We start from the raw sequence: 20169 nt of genomic DNA on the forward strand, positions 1-20169 counted from the left end.
GGGGCCCTTCGACTTCGCTTGTCCCAAAACATCAACATCAACAACCCTGGCCATTCGACCACGGAATATTCCTCGGCCCTGGCATGCAGTCTCAGCTCAGGAACTATCTTTCTCTTCCTAGATGACTACCCTTTCAATATTGTGGCTATAGAAGCTAGAATAAGCCAATATAAGTATGTCTACAGTTCTTGCGACAAACAATGATATTTGAGATGCCTTAGAATCGACATCGATGTCTTTTGTGATATGCTGGTTGCCGAGGCAACCTCTTATAATTACGAAGTCTTCAGAGCTTAAGAGTCTCCTCGCAGAGACATCGAGACTTCTTCCAACTTACCAGAGTATGTACACCGGAATTCATAGCCCTCTATGTATCGTATGTACAATCTTCCTCTTCATGCAGTAGTTTCCTCATTAGTCTCATCTCTCGTCTTCTCAAATATCTTTGCAATCATTTCATTGCCCAACCTCGTCGCTTCGGCCACTCTCGGCGCAAAATACGTCTGCACCTTTTCGAACCTTTTCCTATAACTCTCAAAGTCTCCAAAGCCTACCGCATCACTCCAACCCTATATTCATAAGGATTAGTAAAAAGAGATTTGCTGAAGGATATGTATGCTACCCACCCGAGCTGCGAAAGTAAACTCGATATCATCCATCCTAAATGTATCGTCTTCCATTGCCGTCTCAATACATTCTTCCAACAACCGTCTATCCCGATACACATACTCCACAACCCCCAACCACAGCCTAAACAATGGCGTCTCGCAGATCATATGGTCGTATGGCACGATCCCCAGTTTCCACCAACAATCCACCATTGCCAGCAAGCTGAGATGACTATTAGGTCGCCTCTCACTCTTCGGAATCTGTGCCGACGATAAAGAATATTGATCCAATATATCATCTCTTAGCAGCAATAGACTGCCACGATGTCGACCAAATACAGCGGTTCCAGCTGCAATAATTCGATCCGAAAATTCTTGCTTCTTATGTGAGATCATGAGCTTAAATAGCTCAGTCACACTCTCGGCATAGGCTCGGATCTGGTCCCTCGCTGCTGGGTTCAATATCGCAAGGCCAGCGTAAACATGCCATTTGTTGCTGTATATCCGCATCATAATGTTGATCTTAACGTTTTCGATGCCTCCAGCGTTGTAACGTTCGACTTCCCATGGAAATTGCGCATTCGCATGCCACGCGGTACCCATACTTAGAAATGCCGCATGGGTAACGGCCTGCGTATCTGCCGTTATCCGGTCATGTTCCTGGGCAGAAAGTTGTACTGTTTTTGAGCGGAAGCAGGAGAGGATCCGAGTTATCAGAGCCGTGCCCTCAGGCGTAGCTCGGTGGGGTATAATCACCTGTCATACGCTGAATGTTAGGACCAAAGGAAGAGCGCTACTGAAACTCGGAGTTTATTACTAATGGCTGTCCTCTAGAATCAACCTTCGGCCCATGCAGTGAATGGCAACTGATGATTTCCACATCTTTAGGCAGGTGCTTCTCAAATGCTGCAATCTCTGGTGCCTTGCAGCTCGTTTGTCCACCCACAATAGCACCCATTTTCGTAGCTATAAGCTCCACAGGTAGCACCTTGTCAGCCCTCAAGCACCGTCAGCACTCGTTGGGGTACTTCGGAACCTACAGGGTCCGTAGAGCTTCACCACCGCATCGATATTCTCAGCCTCGACGCTATAAATAATATAGTCGCTGCATCGCGAAACTAAATGCCCGTTTTCAAGAATAGTAATAGAACTTCCTATGACATAAAAAGAGCGAACAATCCAGGTCGTCCGGGATTTGAATTTGTTCTTTAGCCTGGGCTCCAATTGCTTCAGTATTAAACAACTTGTGCAACATGAAGATGTCGCACTTGTGTCATACTATTTCGAACACGGATAGGCAGGCTTCGGTACCTTGGAATTCAACTTTCAGGGTTTCGTATTTATCGGGCCTGTCGCAGGCGGTGACTCTAGATAGGACATCGTGAGCATTGGCCGGTTTCGGGAACTGAGACGAGATGCTCAATGGAAAGATTAGAACACTTACTTCCACCCTGCTCCTGATATCATTTTGGCGTAGAGACGACCCATGTCGCCCATGCCTATGATACCGACTGTGGCATCTTGAGTATCCGCCGGCGACGCAATTGGTATTTCTGTCGACATCTTGAGCTTGGATTGAGGTTGAACGTTAGGATGAAGTGTCAAGTGACACATCCGAATTCGCGAATCTGGGGAACAGTCTCCTCGACTCCTTCATCCGATATTCCCACCAACCTAAATCCTGAAATACTCCGCCGACTTTCACGATTCTAATTTTCTTGGTGTCGCTTAGAGTAACCGATTTCAAATATGCCATTTTAATACGGGTTGGAAGATTTGTTCTTTCATAATATGAAGCCTCGACCGCGGAGGCCCCCCATAAAAAAGTGTTGTAAAAAGTGTTGTGCGTCATCACATTGTGAGCTTCAAATAGTCACGTGATATGGAGAATCGTGTCACGTGGATCAAGCTTTAGGTAAAATATCAAAATTATCAAGATGAGGCTCCTAAAAACCTATCTAGCATCCGGTATAGCCTACAGACATCTAAGCAGTACTGCCCTTGATGGATCGCACCAAAGGTTACATACACCTTTTGCTTCTCTTTAAGCTTTGCATTTTATCTTGAAAGGATGTAGATCTTCTTGCCTATTTATAATTGTATAGCTTATGAAGATCGAAGAAATAGTGTGCTTAATTCTCCATTTGCTGTCGATTAGTCTCGCGCACAGAATTTTTCGGATTTGATTGTTAATAGGTGAATTTAGCAAATAGTATAATGGCGCTGGCCACAGATTCGCATGTTTTTGTGAACCACCTGAAGGGTGTATAACGTAACATATAGAAAATGAAAGTTGCGATATTCTATATTTGAATTCAGAGCAGCAGGAATATAGCGACAAATTTGCAAATCACTAGACCAAATATCGACGACCCGGTTCAAGGCCACTTCAGAGTATGAGCAAAATACCACACGTGGTCTGCGTTGTAGATACTGGAGCTTGGTCTCATACCCAGACTCCACGAAGTGGTCACTGGAGCCTAACTACTTAAGTAGATTCGAAACTAGAAGGCTACCGGATGCTATCAAGCAACTTTAGCTTGGGGTTGATAACAAAAAGCGAAAATTTATTGGCAAGTACTATAAACTAAAAGGCTTGAGATGCGAAAATTACAATGTGATGTAAGTTAGTTGATAATTCTCAACTATTGAATACCAGTATTAAGCAAGATTGTATATGCAGTTCCCATCGATCATTCATGACATCATGATCCATCTCTGTTACTAAATTTAAACCTAGTGGCCATTACCACCCCGTCAAGTCCCGCCCCTAGAAAAGAGCGAGCAAAGCCAACGCGCCAGCCATAAATATCGATCCCCTAGCTGTGGCAGCGGCGGCGACATTCGGAGTACCAATAGCAGTAGGCGCCGGTGTAGTTGTTCCCGCACCAACAGTGGTCTCAGTACCTTCTACACCAGTGCTTGTGCCAGTCGGAGGGGCAGTCGATGTCGATTGAGCAGATGTAGTCGACGGCATGGACGGTGTTATTGTGCCATTGAATGTGAGAGGCATGATCTATACATATATCGTTAAATTCGCGAGTTTAGAAATTCCAACTATGCCGGAGAATGCATACCCCATCAAGTAAATAAGCCACGCCGTTCCTTGCGATATCATTAGTGGTTTTCGCTAGCACTCCATTAAAGTAATAATCCCCATCCACAACATTAACGGTGATCGAAGCTCCTATCAAAGAAGTTTCAATGACTTGACCGTTCTTCAGATTTGGTGTATAATAGGCATCTAACAGGGTGTGGAACTTGATCGCATCGATTAATTGAGCGTCAGTCATATTCATTAGGACTGGAAGAGCATTCTCGATTGCGGCATCTGATGGGGCGAAACAAGTTGCACCGGGGTAGCTGTCAAGAGTATCCAGAAGACCGAGACGCTTGATGTATGTTACTAAACGTTCGGCACCTTGGTGTTCAATCGTCTTCGAGCAATTCGTCGGTAAGGTCAAAAATCTATCCTCAATATGGACTGTTAGTATTATATTTTTCCACCCGCTATTGACACGAGGTTGATAATCGATTGAATAGAACTCACCCATCGACCACATGGATAAAACCTTGATTAAACACCACATCCTGCTTCACAATCTGCACAGCACCACCCTCAACACCGCTCTTGATTTCAACCGCTGCTTTTTTCTTCTCCTCACTCTCCTTCCGTGTTCCAAATACAACCTGTCCACTATTATTCCCCAGAAGCGCATACCTCTCATCTTGCAGCTTTGTCTCTACAACAGCACCCCCTGGCTTCGCGAATTGTGCGCTGCTGATGTTGTTCACCAGCACATGATAGCTTAAGAAGGGAATGACTTTTTCTACGGGAACATCAGCAGGTGACTTGATATTGTTACTGACCATGAACGATTGGATGGCCTGATCATTTGGGACAAGGATCGTGCGACCAGCATCGCTAGGTCCGAGGGATTTTAGGAGGTCGGTGAAGGTGTCGTTGAGACCAGAGACTATAGCGGAGAACAAAGAAAGCTCTGGCGTCTTTTGGACTACCTCAAGGAAACTTTGGGCTTTTACGGTCGAGGCCGCCAATAAAGCAGTGGTAAACAATTTTTTGGTGCGCATCTTGGGAAGATCGTGGAACTCGAGGGTATACGCCGACCAAAGTGAAATCGGATCGAAATATTGGCGAAAGATGAAAGATTGACTTCCCGCAATATCGTTCTACGGTAAATGTTCGAGGGCGGGAAGGCTTGGCTTTATAGAACTTCTGTAATTATGGCCGGCCCTCCTAATTTCAATTCACAGTTCACCTTTCAATTTTCTGGTCGAAACAAAGCCGAACCAGTTCTTTACCAATTGCATCGTATTGTATGCATCTCCTATATTCAACCACCCCTCCGAGAAAAAGGTGCAATCTGCTTTTCCGTCCCATGTCAATAATGGCAAAAAAAATATACCTATATTGCACCGAATGTTATCAATCGCTGCCGACAACGTACCAATCGTACAAACATGCAGATTTGCCAATGCCCTAAATTTGAGTTTCGTTTTTGCTCTGCACTCTACAATCTGATTATGCATCGCATTGGTGGGAGTACTGTGCTCGAGCCGTCTTTTTACTCGCTAGGAGGTGGCGATGGGGTGGATCTGTAGGGCTGAACCAAGCCAATCGGCAACAAACATGGCAGATACTTGGATGGGCCATGGGGTGGGAATTTTGGACGTGGATCTGGGATGTTCAGCCACTTTTTCTGACTTTGGCTTCATGAACTATTTCACGTGTTCGCCGACGCCAAAGGGATATATTGCATTCGGCCCTTTGGGCTGATTATAAATTTTGGACTTATGATTAATATCTGGATGAGATATGACTTAGAGGGTAGGCGAGAATTTGAACAAAAGTCAAGGAAGAAGTTCTTTATATATACCTTTGGTGCGAATGCGAATTGTCAGAGCCCTGCCAGTTGCTCCTGTCAGATAGCTCTTGTCTATTCGCGAAATGTGTCTCCACTTTGATCAATTGCAATTGAAAGGCTGGCTAACTTCTTGTTCCCGAGCCTACCCCTCGACAGAAGAGGTCTAAGTATGTAAGCTTGAGCACGTGAACAACCTTCGAGGGCGAGTATAATTCGATAGTTTGCGCGTGAGTAGGGTAGAGTAGCACTCGATCTCCGTAAACTATTTATAATCATCGAATCAAGGTTTCCTGGAGTCGAAGAACATTACTAGCATACAGCCATCATATGGAGTTCCCTGTTGTATTTTGACATCTGTTACAGCCCCGAGCTAGGTAAATAGTTTGTCGTGGTTGGATTCAGCAACACTTATGTCAAGAAGTTTAACAGGGTGCACAAGGCCCCGGTCATCATGCCGTCAATCAATAATCGCCAGGTTGCATAAGTAAACTTTCACGGATAAGAAACCTGATAAGGTGGCACTTTAAAACGACAATTTCTATCAGATATCAAGGTTTATTGATACAGCTATCCTAGACCTCCAGTAAGAGTACACTCATAATATACAGCGCAAAGGTAAATCAGAAAACGAACAGGCACATCTGAGAACAGCAAACAGCAGAGCCACTAGGAACCAAACTCCTGGTTAGAACATGGGGGGAGGACATTAAACTATGCAAAAGAGATGTAGGAAATCCTCGACAATCTAAGGATTACCTGTCGCCCAATTCAACATGTAGGCGGCACACTGGATTTCCGGATTCCCGAGTTTGGGTAGATTATTAACAAAGCGACGTAAGGGCCATCGAACCGACTGCGGAACCAATGGAGGCAGCCGCGTTATCGTGGATGAGTAGGGTATTGTAAAGCTTAACGGGTAAATAATCTGCCTAAGACTGCGAGCGAATGTATCTGCCGACAACAGCACAATGGTCTCTTTCGAAGGGTTCTGTAGAAAACAATGTTAATCATTTGACGCGCAACAAGAAAAAGGATTGTGAGTCGCATACCTAGTGTCAACTGTTCTAGTGGTTTTATTCTCTCAGCTCTGAGTCTCTTGACCTCGTTTGCGAAAACGGCTTCCGGTGCGGCGGTACTGTCGATACAGCTGGCCTTGATAGAGACGACGACACCACCATTGTCCTTAAGGAACAGATGGGAGTTCAGCCCGACAATTCTAGCCTGATCCGGCTGGGCAACGTCGGCAAAGACGACATCGACCATGGATACTAGCATTCTGTACTTCATTGGATGACGAGCATCCTCAATAATTGGAATAACATTTGTCCTCTTCTTAGCCATGTTGATGAGATCACGTCCAGACCTGTGCGAGAACTCGACAGCATAGACGCAACCAGTGGGGCCGACAATGTCGGCGACGTGAGAAACGGAGGTACCAGAGGCGGCACCAAGGTAAAGGACCTTTCCACCGGGTCTGATAAAGATTTCATCTAGACCACCAAGGATACCAGCAGCCAACTTTGATCTGAAAGGATTCCAAACACGGTATTCGACCTTGGTTGGGACGCCAGTTTCGCCGTCGGCATTAGCCTCTACTGGGGCGTCGATGGAGATACGCTTCTCGCCGTAGACGGACTCTCCAGGGACCAAGTTCTTAGTGACAAGGAGATCCTCCTTGGTGCTTCTAGCGACGAAGACACCTGGATGACGTGGGTGAACTTCAATTGCGACCTTAGCACCACCCTTGGCGCCTCCCTTCATACCTCCACGAGCACCACCGCGAGCACCACCACGTCCACCGCCGCGGGGACCACCTCGGCCACCACGAGCAGCTCCTCGGCCACCTGCACCACCACCTCTACCTCCTAGTAGATAGAATTGTAATTAGATCCTGAACAAGTCATAATACATGAAGACCTTGATGGCGAACGACGATAGAAACCGTTCGCACGATCAATGAAGGATGTAATATTGCAATAGCTTACCTCTTCCACCTGAAGCACCACCACGGCCACCAAATCCACCTCGACCGCCAGCACCACCACGGCCACCGCCGAATCCACCTCGACCGCCGCCACCACCACGACCTCCTCTAGGTGTGAACGCCATTTATTCGGTTTGTATGTGAAGAAAGATTATCGAAAAGGATTACGTATTTGTCGTATCAGCATGCGATACGACGTAGTAAATACGCGCTTAAGTAAAGTAACGAGGAACTACGTCTGTCGTTACGAATTGGAGTTGAAGAAGTTGAGTGACGAAGAGAAAGATGGATGGATGGCTGGGTTAGTGTCTTCTACCGCGATGTTGAAACCAAAAATTTTCCAATGCTCTTTACTTTTTCTCTCTTGCCAAGCCTCATGCGGCTTAAAATATTTAACTAACCGCTTTGGGACTGGCGCGTTGTGAGGGTTAGAAGCCCTGACAACACTTTTTGATTGGACAAACGCCTCGTCTTGGCTGCAATGTGTGTGCTCCCAATTTTTTCGCCTGTCGAAGAAGAAACAGCGCCAAACAGACGACATCGACAACTTCACATCCGACAAACTTCGACTCTCATACCCCGGTCTTCTTTACGACATCCCCCATCACCGACAAAATGGTCAGTTCTATTGCTCTCGATATGCTCGATGCTGGAAATCCTGTCGACTGGCGTGCGTCCGAAGCTGCTCGACAGAACTTGTTCGTTCAACCGCCATCGACATGATACTTCAACATCGAGATCTCGAACTTTCTACGAAGATACGAAGGAACAGCCATACTGACGGCAATCTCTTTTCGTCATATAGGTCCGCTACGCCGCCGTTCCCCAAAACCCCAACAAGTCCGCCAAGTCGCGCGGTTCTTACCTCCGTGTTTCTTTCAAAAACACTCGCGAGACTGCTCAGGCTGTCAGCGGCATGAAGCTTGCTCGTGCCCTTGTCTACCTCGAGAATGTCAGGGAGAAGAAGGAGTGTATCCCAATGAGGAGATTCAACGGCAGCACTGGACGAACCGCCCAAGGTTAGTGACTTGAGCTTCTGATGTGATGTTTTGTTGGAAGGCCATGGCATTTCGAGATGGAGGTATAAAGATGGAATAAATGGAAGGATACGAATACAACTCTACAACATCAATTGAACTGTGATATCGGAATGCGGAGTATTTTTATTATCATATTTGAAAATAGGATATAGAAATCGTTTGCACAACTTGGGAGTACATGGCTGACTGGAAATTTTGCCAAACTACAGCCAAGCAGTTCGGTGCCCCTCTCGGTCGCTGGCCAGAGAAGTCTGCCGAATTCATCCTCGGCCTCCTCAAGAACGCCGAAGCCAACGCCGAATCGAAAGGCCTTGACGGCGAGAAACTCGTCATCTCCCACATTCAGGTTAACCAGGCCCCTAAGCAGCGCAGAAGGACATACAGGGCTCACGGTAGAGTACGTCGCCTAATCCAAACGCTAGACGATTGTCCATATCCTGGGCTCATTATATATAACTCGGGATACTAACAATATCGTAGATCAATCCGTACATGTCCAACCCTTGCCACATCGAAGTTGTCGTTTCCGAGGAAGATGAGTCCGTCGAGAAGCCAAAGGAACAGGCTGTCGTCAGACTTAACACCAGGCAGCGCGGCAGATTAACCAACATCAAGCGACACGAGATCACCTCGTCGTAAACATGTTGATTTAATTTTTAGCATCTCTTTCCTGGGTGTTTTCGTCCCTTGTGTTTTTAGGTTTTTTCCTCACACTTGTTTTATATAATGTCATGGCTGCCGCTACCCACCTTTTTCTTTTCCTCCACCACCTCTGCATCACCTCAACCCGCTATACCTTAATCCACTTTGGCTCCCGTATTACCCTTGTTTGAGAGAACTCAAGAGGGTTGGTCTTATGATCCTTCCAACCCGATTTCTGGAACGTCTTTGCGCTTTTATGGATTGCGGCGGGGTGACTGATGGGTCATGTTGTATATTTTTCTTTTTTCTGGGACTCGGGGTTATTCCGGACGTTTTTCTGTAGGGCAAAGATGCCATAGAATGAGGGAATCCGAATATGATACAATCATCATCCAACCAATCACTACGCTTTTCAAGATGTGGCATGGCGCTAGAACCAGTAGATATGACTTTGTTTCATTCATGTCAAATAGGAGTTTAAAAGTATGGAGATGATTCATGATTTATGGCTACGCTCTTTTACGAATCCACGTATGGCAGACTAGCGGCTGGCCTCGAGGCTAATGGGATCTGTAGGTACGATGGAACTAAGGATGAATACCCCATAGGACTAATTCCGTGGCTACAATGCTCAAACTTCCAGATAGACACACCGCCACACCCTATTACACAGAACGCCACAACCTGCTCAGCCTCTCTACAACACCTTCAAACTCTAACCTCCAACATATCCTTGAATTTTTAGACTTTCTCCATCATGAATCCCAGATTTAAATTCCTTTCGGAATTATATATTACTCCAACCTCCCATATTTCTGTAAGCGGGCTCCCGGTATCACGGTCCGCCCTCAAAGCTCTCCCAAACACCCATGTATCCCTGCAAATTACCCCATCCAGTAAACATCTAGAAACTTCAGCCTGTCTACAATTTATCCGACCCTCCCACCCCCATCACGGAATTCGCGAATCAATATATTCGCTGCAAGCTAACACGCTCCTTCTCGCATAATAGAATTCGTAGCTATCCTACTTTCCGGGGAGCCCCTCTATAGCTAGTAAACCCCTTGATATATGATGCGAGATCTAGAGTCTATTACACGATGTATACCCATACCCGTTCTTTGTCGAATAAACCCGGGATTCATTTATAGCCTATGATGTAGTACATGAAAACTAGAGGTAACGACCCTAGCCTAATGGTATTTGTGACGTTACCCCAGGTTTTACTAGAGAGCAGTTGAGGGATTATAAAAGGAGATACAAAAGATCCACTTCTCGTTCCAAGCTGTTCTTTGGCCTTTCTTCTCCTTTTCTTGGTTTCTTCGGTAGGAAAAGCTTATCTGGACCGTAATCCTTTGTGAATCGATAAATTGTCGTTACCATCGATAAATAAACCTTCAAGATGAATTTGATCATCCCCGCTGTGGTTTTCACAGCAATTGCGCAAGCCATTCCGACAACCAAGACGACGACGACGACAATTGGTGTCAACCCAATCGTCTTTGACGGGAGGATTCCACCACTTTTTAGGGCCGCTAAGTTCGATAGCTATGCGACAAGTCCGTATAATGCGGAATATGTTTTGGGAGGCAAGTATATATATATATATATATTGTGTCTTGACTTGTTATCTGTATATGCAATTATTCTAACGCTTATACTACTCACAGAGGAACCATGGTCGAAAGTTATTCAGTTCCCAAATATTCCAGACTCCCTCGTAAGAAACTATACCATAATTTTAGATATGGCAGTTGAAGAACCATCTAACATTACCGAATAGTTTGATGTTCCCCTTAACGGAAAGTCGTTGATCGTAAAGATCAAGTGCGTATATGATTGAAGTTGAGGATTTTAGTAATCATGCTAACCCCCAGACCAGTAACAAATCTATATTCGCTCCAGGCGGTCCGCAAAACGCACAGACTGGATTCCGTCGTTCTGAGCTGCTTCCTGGAGTGAACAGTGGTGACGATGCCACCAACAATGGCGTTACAGCCCACCACTTCTCCATCAGGACTGATCCTACTAGGCCCTTGAACTATACTCATGAATACCAACCAGTCTTCATTGAGACACAGGATTATTCATCTCATGTTGTAAGTACTGTTAATTCCTAGGAATGGTCCAGAGCAGAATTGCTGGCTTGCGCATTAGGTTAACTAATATTTTGATCTAGTGGCAATTGAAAACTGGCACTCCATTCGCAGAGTCATGGCCCCTCGCTGACGCCAAAACACTCCGTCTCTACTCTTCTTCCACCTCATCCGCTCCAACCGAGCTCCTCAACGTTCCATTTACCGAAGATGAATGGCATAACTTCGCCATTGAGAGTGATTGGGATAACAATCTGATTACAGTTTATTATAGCACCGGACTTTCCCCACTTGCAAAGGTTGCAGGGCCAGTTAGCAATGACGCCAGCGGAAAGGGTCAATTTCATATTGGATTGTTGAAGTTGCCAACCGGTCCTGCAGGGATCGATGTTGTTAAGGAGGGATACCAGAGCAAGAGACCCAATGAAGGGTTGACTTATGGCGGCATCTTCATTGAGGATACCAGCGCTGGCAGTGTCACCTTGGAGCCAGTCAGCGCATAAGCGTATTGCAAAGAGAATGGCGCAATCGTTGTATGTATATAGGAGATGGATACCCATAACTCGTATGCTACTATTTTAGTTTTCATCCAATGCATTAATTCTACCTTCTCCAACCAGCTATAAAATCAACTAAAGAATTTGTACGCGCATAAAAATACATTTCTATCAAAACACCGGCTTTTTCGACAACTAGGCGCGGCGCTAGCGTTGAACCCTCACAAAGAATATAAAGAAAATTCGACCAAACGATACCCATCTACTACCCAGGGATTGGTGCCTCCTCGGCCTTCCACTCTCCAGCCGCCGGGCCACCTCCCACAGCGCCAGGTATAGTCTCCCCAGCGCTCATCGATACCCCGCCCAACTTCTCCGTCTCACCCATGCCTGCCCAATACAACACTCCGATACAGAACAAATGTAAAAACAAGCAGTAGCCCGCAAACAGATTTCTCGTAATTCTATTTTTCATAACCATGCGAGTGAGGCTAAATAGAACCCGTTCGAGAACCCCCATGCGGTGGTATGCTCTCACGGATTCCCTAGTCCTGAATGCCTCGAAGGGCGAAAGGTTCGCTTCATAAGCGGCGCGATATCTGTCCAGTGACAACCCGGAACTTGTGGTCGGGTTATTATGTACGCCAACTGCACCTGTTCGACCGTTTGATCCACCAGGGCGACCGTATGATGATACATAACGGGTCTTTTCGTACAACTGCAGGTTATCCTTTTGGAGACTGGCGATCTCCTGACGGAGGGATGTTACTGTTTCTTGCGTCCGTGAGAGCTCGTCTTCGAGTTGGGAGTTGCGGGTTTTATAGCGGTCTCGTTGAGCTGTGAGCATGGGAAGAATACCAGATGAAGGCTCGGCATTGGCGGCGCGGAGTTGGTCGAAGCTCGGTTGGCCGGTTCTACCAGATATAATTGAGCTAGTAGGAGAGACGCGAGCGCCGCTACGTGGGCCAAAATGACCGGCTTGAGAAGCAGGATAGCGGGAAGTGTATGTTCCTGCCACTGACATGGCAGGATTGGCGTAAGATGTTTGGGATTGAGCCCTTTGGAGATCGTCCTCAAGTTGATTATTTAGGTTTCGGGATTCAGCGAGGTCTTTAGAGGTTGAGTCAAGTTGCCTTTGGAGATCAGAAAGACGACTGCTAAGGTCCTGGTGAGAAACACGGAGAACGGTGAGTTCATTGCCTAGCTTCTTGTTTCGAGCTAGGAGCAACTGCTCAAGACTTTCTTTCTTGTTTTGGCCAGTGACATCGACCTCATTTGCATGTCCATCTTCATCGTCGTCGCCAGTGGAAAATTCAATTGTCTTGAGGACCTCGAGTTCTCGTTTGATCTCATCGTAATCACTCCATGCTTTAACCTTGTCCTTTAGCACAGTGCGTTCTTTCTTGATCATATCAACCTCACGTTCGAGTTGCCTTTCCTTCTTCTCGTAGTCCCTAAATTTATCCTCGTTCTCTGACCTTAGGTTATCCATCTTCTTGAGAAGATTCGAGTTGACACTCTCCAATCTTTGGATTTCCCCATCAAGCTCATCTTGTTCTTTTTGAGATTTTCCGCTTGCATTGTTTTGAGCTGCGAGAGCTTGTGCCAATTGTGCCCTCAGCTGTTCATTTCGGTGCTCCATCTCGGTCAACCGCATGGAAGTTCGTTCAAGGTCACTGCTGACAATTTCGAGCTCGGCCAGGCTAGCTCCACCAACATCATCATCGTTACCTTCCGCGACCTTGCCCATTCGCAGGCTAGCTTCATAACTCGCTTTCTGCTCTTTGATGACTCGTTCCTGGTGTTCAATCTTCTCAAGTAAGCTACGCTCTTTGGCCTCCCAATTGGCTGTCCTCTCTTCTAGGACTGCCTGAAACCCCTCTTCTGCTTTCTCTAAAGCTCTATTGCCTTCATTATCTTTCCTTGAAGCTTCCCTCTTTAGATCATCTATTCTTGTCTCAAGGTTTTGATTCTGTGACGTAAGACGCGAGACCGTGGTGCGTAACGAATTGTTCTCGGAAGTGAGCCGCGAGACGTCTTCCGATTGGACGAGGGAATCAATTGTCGCTTCTAGCAGTGGGTAAGGATCGGGAGCTTCGGAGAGATGGTTGTACACATTCAGGAACAGAGACTCGGTGGACTTTCGGTGGTTAGATATATGATCGATAAACTGCTGATACGCTGTATCAATGTTAGCTAGATGAGTTATAGAGCATGCCCCCAGCTATATATACAGTACCTTTTAGCAATCCCTTATACTCAGCAAGCTTGTCAGCATCGCTGAGCTTACGGAAGTCCTTCGTCTTCTGCGCGACCTCCTTTCGTTCCACCAAGTCATCCCGTTGGTTTGTAATGATCTCACTGGCTTCCGAGTCGAGTTGCTTTTGAAGTGATGATAGATCGATGCCTGCCTCGAAGTTAGCATAAAATAACACGGCAAGCGTCGCGCTATGGTTGACAAGACGTACTCCTCCAAGCCGCAATCGCCTTCTGGAAGGCGTTTTCAGCATCCCCTGCACTTGCAGCATCGAGGGATGATCGGGCCTTATCCGAAGCTCCTCCATCCTGGCTGCTCCTGGGAGTCCCGTTCGGTGACCCTGATTGCGACATAGCGACGAGTTATATTCCGCGGCACCCCTTCGCTTTCCTGCTCCTCCTACTACCCGAACCGTCAAATAAAAAAGCCTCGTGGGTACGCCCGAAACCCCATAAACCTGTGTATCCTCCAGAGGCTGTGGTCGCCCGCTGTCTCGTGCAGCGATCGATTCGTCAACGTGGTTTTTCGGAGGGTTGAATGTTGGAACTGGGCAGCTCATCGACGGACTTGTCGGAAGTTGGGGTTGAAAAGGCCATGGTAAATACGGCAGCTGTTAACGAACCACAACAACTTGAACCCTTCCGACTGCCTCCACGCGTACACGGACCTGGACCTGGAACCTGGAAAAACTACCTCTCGACAACGGCGGAACTTGTTGTATGCAAGCTAGGAAAATCTGGTCGCATATACCCGAATATTGCTGGAAGCAGCATGATAAGAGCGTAAACCCTCCGACCGGTCGATAGCGAGGGGCATGATGTTATGGAGACCGCTGCGCTTCCACCAAGAGCTTCGTCCCTCGTAGCTGGCGATGCGGGCGCCAATGAACGAGCTGCGCCGTATATATTGCAAAAGCTGGTAGACGATCTACCATTGGATACTGGAGAGCAGGAGAATGTTAAAGTCAATTGTGTGGATATATGGGGGGACCATCTGTATGTGGGAACATCGGCTGGAGAGATATTACATTTTATGAAAATTCCAGCTGTAAGTTTGTGATGCTGCTAGCTAAAGCTTGGATACTTGATTCGTTACATTACTGACGCAGCTTTTAGGAACCTGGAGAACAATCTCAATACATATTTGCATTCAGATTACCCCTCTCACCCCCGCCTGCAAACTTAGAGAACCCGCCCGGGGTTCAGAAAATCCTATTGCTTGGGCCAGTCGAAAGAGCAGCTGTTATATGTAACAATCAGCTATCTTTCTACACGCTCCCGGAATTATCACCAGTTGCGACAAAGTTAAAGGAGGTATCATGGGTTACAGTAGATGAGAACGACCTCGCCCTCAGAGGACTTCTCGCAGAAGGCGAGGCTGAAATTAGAGACCCTCGAGGGGTGGTAGTATTCGTAGGGCAGAGGCGGATGATTAGATTACTTCGGGTTGGAGCTGAAGTCCGACTTATAAGGGTAAGCTAACTGCATTGGTTATATCATATACAACATATCATTACCTAATCTCACGAGAATACAGGATGTTCCATTCCCTCAGTCGCTAGAATGTTCATTACGACAGCATCGCGCGTGTCTTGCAAACAACCAAAGCTATGCGTTAGTTGATATTAACGATAACAAGATGATACCCCTACCGCCAATAAGACAAACGACTTCTCCTATCGAACCAGAGCCTATGAGGTCTATATCCCCGAATCCTCCAACCGGTTCCTTAGGGGTAAAATCTGGAGGTTCTATGAGGAGCCACTCTCGAACTGGGAGCCTTACTCCAGCCGGTGCGGCTGGGAGAAGGCCTTCGGCGGACCTACATGGTCATAGCCCTGTGCCATCTGGTACAGGTTCGAGGGCTGGGTCGCCTGCCCCAAGAGTATCACAAGAAGAAGCTCGATCGAGAGCAGGAACTCCTCAGCCAACTGTGCAAACCCCGCCTCCTCCTCCTAAACCCACTCTAAGTCCTAACATCGCCTCTCCAAGCCCGAATGAGTTTCTTGTGACGACCGGAACGGAACTCAATGAGGCAGGTGTCGGGATGTTCTTCGATATCAACGGCGAACCCGTACTCCGTGGAACATTAGAATTCACCAGATACCCTAGAAAAATTCTGATAGACGAATCATGGGTAATTGCGATTGTGGGGGGTGAGCATCCAGTGGAATGTCACCGACTTGAAGAGGCCGCGGCGCCGTCTGGTGGCGTATATGGACCTATAAAGCAGATCCTGCCACTGCCAACAGGGAATCCAAGCGAGTTTGAAGCTTCATCTGTAGGGGTGTCGCGAACAGTTGGGGTAGAAGTGGGTGGTATCCCGAGGGTCGCTCGTCTTCTCAAGTTGGTCAAGTTGAAAATTGTGGATAAACCTCCCTCAAGGAGGAAGAGATCAGTCATCCCGACCGAGCCTCTGTCGACAATAACCAAGCTGCCTGGCCCAGAGGAAGATACTGCAGAAGACTTCGATGAGGCAGAGGTATCTGGGAAGGTTCAAGAAGCACCGAAAGACCCGGGACCTCAAACTCCTTCTGTTTCCGAGGATACTGCTGGCGAAACGTCTGATTATTTGTCTTCGGACGAGACAACAGCGGACTCAGCTGATCGGAAGCGTAGTGCAGAAGAAGAAACGATCGCAACTCGTATAAGCACAACATCGTCTCACCTCGTCCTTACAATAGGAAACAAGATTTACTCAATGCTTGAGACGCCGATGGTTCTCCTCATGGATTCACAATTGCCGCAATCGATCGATGCAGCTTCAACACGAGATGTCCCTGTAATTCTAAGGTGCTTGGCAGCCGTCCATAGCATGGAACCAACGACCGAGGCAAGATTTCATGAGCTGGGATTCATAAGGCAAAAGTTAGGGCTTCTATTATTGGGAATCTGTCTAATTTCTGCAAGCAGTGTGTCCGAGGATACACTCTCGCAAACAGACGAAGCACTTCGGCAGGGCGGCGTCGATCCTCGACTCGTTGTAGCTCTCTTTGGACCATCTTTCCGAAGAGATATTGTCATTGACAAGAAGAGTAATGGCTTATGGGTTTACGGTGGTATCCAGGATCTCCTACGTTCACTATTATACGATAAACGGAATACCTCAATAACGGACCGAGGGACGCTTCTTTTCCTTAGTCGATATCTTAAAGATTGGAGGAAAAAGAAGGGACTGGAGAGTGTTCAAGACAAGGAGCAAGTTTTCGCAACCATCGACGCGGCATATCTACGGGTGCTGCTGATTCTTGACCGAGCAACTTTGAAGCCTACGCCTGCCCTGGAAGGCATCGAGAGAGCCATCCGACAGGATCTCTATGGACTAGTAGACTCTGGTGTCGAGGATATCCCTAAAGCAATCACTATTCTCGAGGAATTCGGTCGCCTCTTTGTTCTCAGTAGGCTGTACGCAAAACAGAAGCAATACCGAGATGTCCTTGCAACGTGGCGACGAATTCTGGCTAAGGGAGATGGGACCGAGAACGGCGAGTTTCCGGACGGCGAACTAATTGTCAAAGACTATTTGAAGCGGATTAAGGATCCGGCGCTGGTCGAGGAGTATGGTGGGTGGCTTGCGAGGAGGAATCCCAAGCTTGGTGTACAGATTTTCACCGACGAGACGAACAAAGTTCAATTCCAGCCCGAGACTGTCATAAGAATACTAAAGGCGGACGCACCATACGCGGTGAAAGATTACTTAGAGTACCTTGTGGTACAAAAGAAGGCAAGGCATGAACTCTCCATCTCAATAAGGGCAACAGACTAACGAAGAATTAGAACTTTGCATATGCTAACGATTTCATTTCCCTTTTCCTCGACCAAATGATCGCGGACCTGGAAAACAACCCGAACTTGAAGGAGGATGTGCACCTGACGACAGAGTTTTATCGGGCCCTACATCCTCCGAAGCCCACGTACAGCGAATTTCTGAATGATAATGCAAGAGGAGAAGAGTGGTGGCGGAACAGAGCTGTATTATTGGATTTTTTGAGTGGTCCAACCCCCTACAATGTTGCAGAAGTCGCAGCCAAAGTGGAACCGTGGAAAGAGGTGCTTATTGCAGAGATGGTCATATTTTACAGCAAGGAACAGAATCACGAGGAGGTCCTCAAGATGCTGTGCCATTCGCTGAAAGATTTTGATACCGCCATCAATTATTGCCTGTACGGAGCGTTGTCGATGTTTCAACGGTCTAGGTCAGGCTCGATACAACCACTACCACGGGGTGAACAAAGCAAAATGCTGAACATACTGTTGGTGGAGTTCCTAAATATTAGTGACTATGAAGCTCGGCTAGAACGGACAAGTTCACTGCTAGACCGTTTTGGAGGCTGGCTAGATGTCCAACATGTGAGCATTCCCCCCAAAAGCTTATACTGAAACTGGCGAACTGGTGGGTTCTGAATGGGCTAACTAATATATTATAAAGGTGCTTAATGTGATCCCTGACAATTGGTCGGTTCAAATTTTGTCTGGCTTTCTTATCAGTGCTTTACGTGATCTTGTTCGGGTCAAAAACGAGAAGAAGGTTGAGCTTGCGTTGCTAAAGACGTTGAATGTCAAGGTAGGTGGTTGAAGCCATGGTTCACCCCCACCAAGGAGTGGAGTCCACTCAATGTTGGTGCATATCCGACATTTTGTGTGGCACATCCCAAGAAGCGGCAGGTCACTGATCCAATTTCAATTGTGGATAACCTAGGTCAATGGCGAATTCATCGACAAATGTGAGGAACTAGGGCCGAGAATTGAGTCTGCAGAGGCGGGGACATCATCAGCTCCTGAGGAGCCATAAGTGGGCAGATACAATAACAATCTACGGGACACATCGTTAGCAGTCGTGGCTATGTCCCGGCAGCTGCCGATGCATCAGTGGGATCATGAGATTTTTTTTATTCAGGATCTGCTTCGTATGCACTATCATCTTGGCGTAAACTCAGGTGGATGACGATATATGCATATTTAGTGATGGTGTTTTGAATGAAGGAGAAAAATTCTTGTCGATAGATTTGGGTAGGATAACAGGCTTATGATGAAATCAAAATGGGGAATGAGGCTGTTTCGCAGCAGGGAAAATCTCCCGACGAGCCGACGGGAGCGTATCCCATTTTGGGAGCCTCAGAGTAGCAAATAAAATGCCATCATGGGACCTCCAGCACGCATGAACCACCTCTCATCTCGCCTGTGACTACACGGTGGCGTAGATCCGATCACTCCGATCTTATCTTGACGTTTCTCCAGAATCTCGGACCGGTCAGCTTCAATAATTCTCAGAATCCCGCTTTGAATCACGAATATCGCCTGATAGTCGATTGATATCAACATCATGAATACATTTGAGACCATTCCGCTGATGCGAGCCGCGAATATTATAGAATAATCGTTGTAACCCCGCCGTCCACGTATGTCAGAGGAAGCGCACTTGTCTGGTCCTTGAAAAAGAATATTCTATAGTTTGTGGGACCGTTTCTGATATATTGGAAGATATGGCCGAATTCCCAAGAATCAGGATGCGCACTGGTGTCGAAGAATGGGTCCCGAGTTTAAGGGGTGGTCTGACTGCTTGCACTGGCGTTTCGAAACATATCTGGGCCAGCGTGGGTCAACCATATCAACGTGGGCGAAGGCGTCAACACAGATTAACATGAAACTCGAGGGTCCTTTAATAGCAAAAAAGATATCTCAAAGGAACAAGAATATTTGGCACGTTTATCAGGCCATACCGCCACAGGCCAGGCCTCTTGATTGTTCCTTCCATCTTTCCAATGCTCCTCTCTGGCCAAGCCTCGTATCAATAGCCAAGCCCGAACCCCCGAGAACCCAAGACAAAGGTTTTTCCGTGTTATCACGCAGGAAGATCCGGCCAATGCTCCTTTGGGTAATTTTAGTGCCGTTGGTGGCGATATCTTAAACCGTGTGAAAAGCAAACTTTTATTTCAGGAGGTTTTGACAAGACGACGATATCGATTTCGGTGTTGAGAAACGAGATGGACATTTTTTCGAGAATTTTCGACAGTTGGCTAACGGATGGAAGAGTTGTCTTTGAAAATAAACATCTGAAAGTATTTTCGGGTACTACTTGTTGCTCTAAGATACTCAACAGCCAAGTCGCCTATTGATGGAACCAACAGTTTGCGAGCGGCTTCGCCCGGGTACTGTAACA

General features: G+C 46.9%; 7 protein-coding genes across 8 annotated transcripts; 3 read left to right on the forward strand and 4 right to left on the reverse strand.

Moving 5' to 3' along the window:
• Window positions 1-395: 395 nt before the first annotated feature.
• DFL_001592 (uncharacterized protein) lies at window positions 396-2171 on the reverse strand (the record flags this gene model as incomplete). Its single annotated transcript, XM_067630232.1, has 6 exons — window positions 396-569; window positions 627-1364; window positions 1426-1574; window positions 1649-1762; window positions 1920-1975; window positions 2053-2171. 6 exons carry the CDS (start codon window positions 2169-2171, stop codon window positions 396-398), a joined length of 1350 nt encoding a protein of 449 aa, XP_067492896.1.
• A 1207-nt stretch (window positions 2172-3378) lies between these two features.
• DFL_001593 (uncharacterized protein) lies at window positions 3379-4700 on the reverse strand (the record flags this gene model as incomplete). 2 transcript variants are annotated; one of them, XM_067630233.1, is made up of 3 exons in its annotated part: window positions 3379-3624; window positions 3686-4076; window positions 4159-4700. In XM_067630233.1, 3 exons carry the CDS (start codon window positions 4698-4700, stop codon window positions 3379-3381), a joined length of 1179 nt encoding a protein of 392 aa, XP_067492897.1. The 2 variants fall into 2 exon arrangements, with proteins under 2 accessions (XP_067492897.1, XP_067492898.1); XM_067630234.1 differs by lacking the exons at window positions 3686-4076; window positions 4159-4700 and having other exon boundaries at window positions 3379-3621.
• A 1723-nt stretch (window positions 4701-6423) lies between these two features.
• On the reverse strand, window positions 6424-7603 carry DFL_001594 (uncharacterized protein; the record flags this gene model as incomplete). The annotated part of the gene is made up of 3 exons (XM_067630235.1): window positions 6424-6482; window positions 6544-7359; window positions 7480-7603. The coding sequence occupies 3 exons, from the start codon at window positions 7601-7603 to the stop codon at window positions 6424-6426; spliced, it is 999 nt and encodes a 332-aa protein (XP_067492899.1).
• Window positions 7604-8093: 490 nt separating this feature from the next.
• Window positions 8094-9157, forward strand: DFL_001595 (60S ribosomal protein uL22; the record flags this gene model as incomplete). Its single annotated transcript, XM_067630236.1, has 4 exons — window positions 8094-8096; window positions 8284-8497; window positions 8728-8915; window positions 8999-9157. The coding sequence occupies 4 exons, from the start codon at window positions 8094-8096 to the stop codon at window positions 9155-9157; spliced, it is 564 nt and encodes a 187-aa protein (XP_067492900.1).
• Window positions 9158-10562: 1405 nt separating this feature from the next.
• Window positions 10563-11759, forward strand: DFL_001596 (uncharacterized protein; the record flags this gene model as incomplete). Its single annotated transcript, XM_067630237.1, has 5 exons — window positions 10563-10719; window positions 10831-10880; window positions 10944-10987; window positions 11043-11259; window positions 11340-11759. 5 exons carry the CDS (start codon window positions 10563-10565, stop codon window positions 11757-11759), a joined length of 888 nt encoding a protein of 295 aa, XP_067492901.1.
• Window positions 11760-12018: 259 nt separating this feature from the next.
• Window positions 12019-14363, reverse strand: DFL_001597 (uncharacterized protein; the record flags this gene model as incomplete). Its single annotated transcript, XM_067630238.1, has 3 exons — window positions 12019-13934; window positions 13993-14160; window positions 14222-14363. 3 exons carry the CDS (start codon window positions 14361-14363, stop codon window positions 12019-12021), a joined length of 2226 nt encoding a protein of 741 aa, XP_067492902.1.
• Window positions 14364-14832: 469 nt separating this feature from the next.
• On the forward strand, window positions 14833-18801 carry DFL_001598 (uncharacterized protein; the record flags this gene model as incomplete). The annotated part of the gene is made up of 6 exons (XM_067630239.1): window positions 14833-15057; window positions 15126-15482; window positions 15547-17733; window positions 17787-18359; window positions 18439-18573; window positions 18709-18801. The coding sequence occupies 6 exons, from the start codon at window positions 14833-14835 to the stop codon at window positions 18799-18801; spliced, it is 3570 nt and encodes a 1189-aa protein (XP_067492903.1).
• Window positions 18802-20169: the final 1368 nt, after the last annotated feature.

The sequence above is a fragment of the Arthrobotrys flagrans genome, assembly GCF_004000055.1.
Source record: "Arthrobotrys flagrans strain CBS H-5679 chromosome Unknown unitig_3, whole genome shotgun sequence".
Classification (NCBI taxonomy): Eukaryota; Fungi; Ascomycota; class Orbiliomycetes; order Orbiliales; family Orbiliaceae; genus Arthrobotrys; species Arthrobotrys flagrans.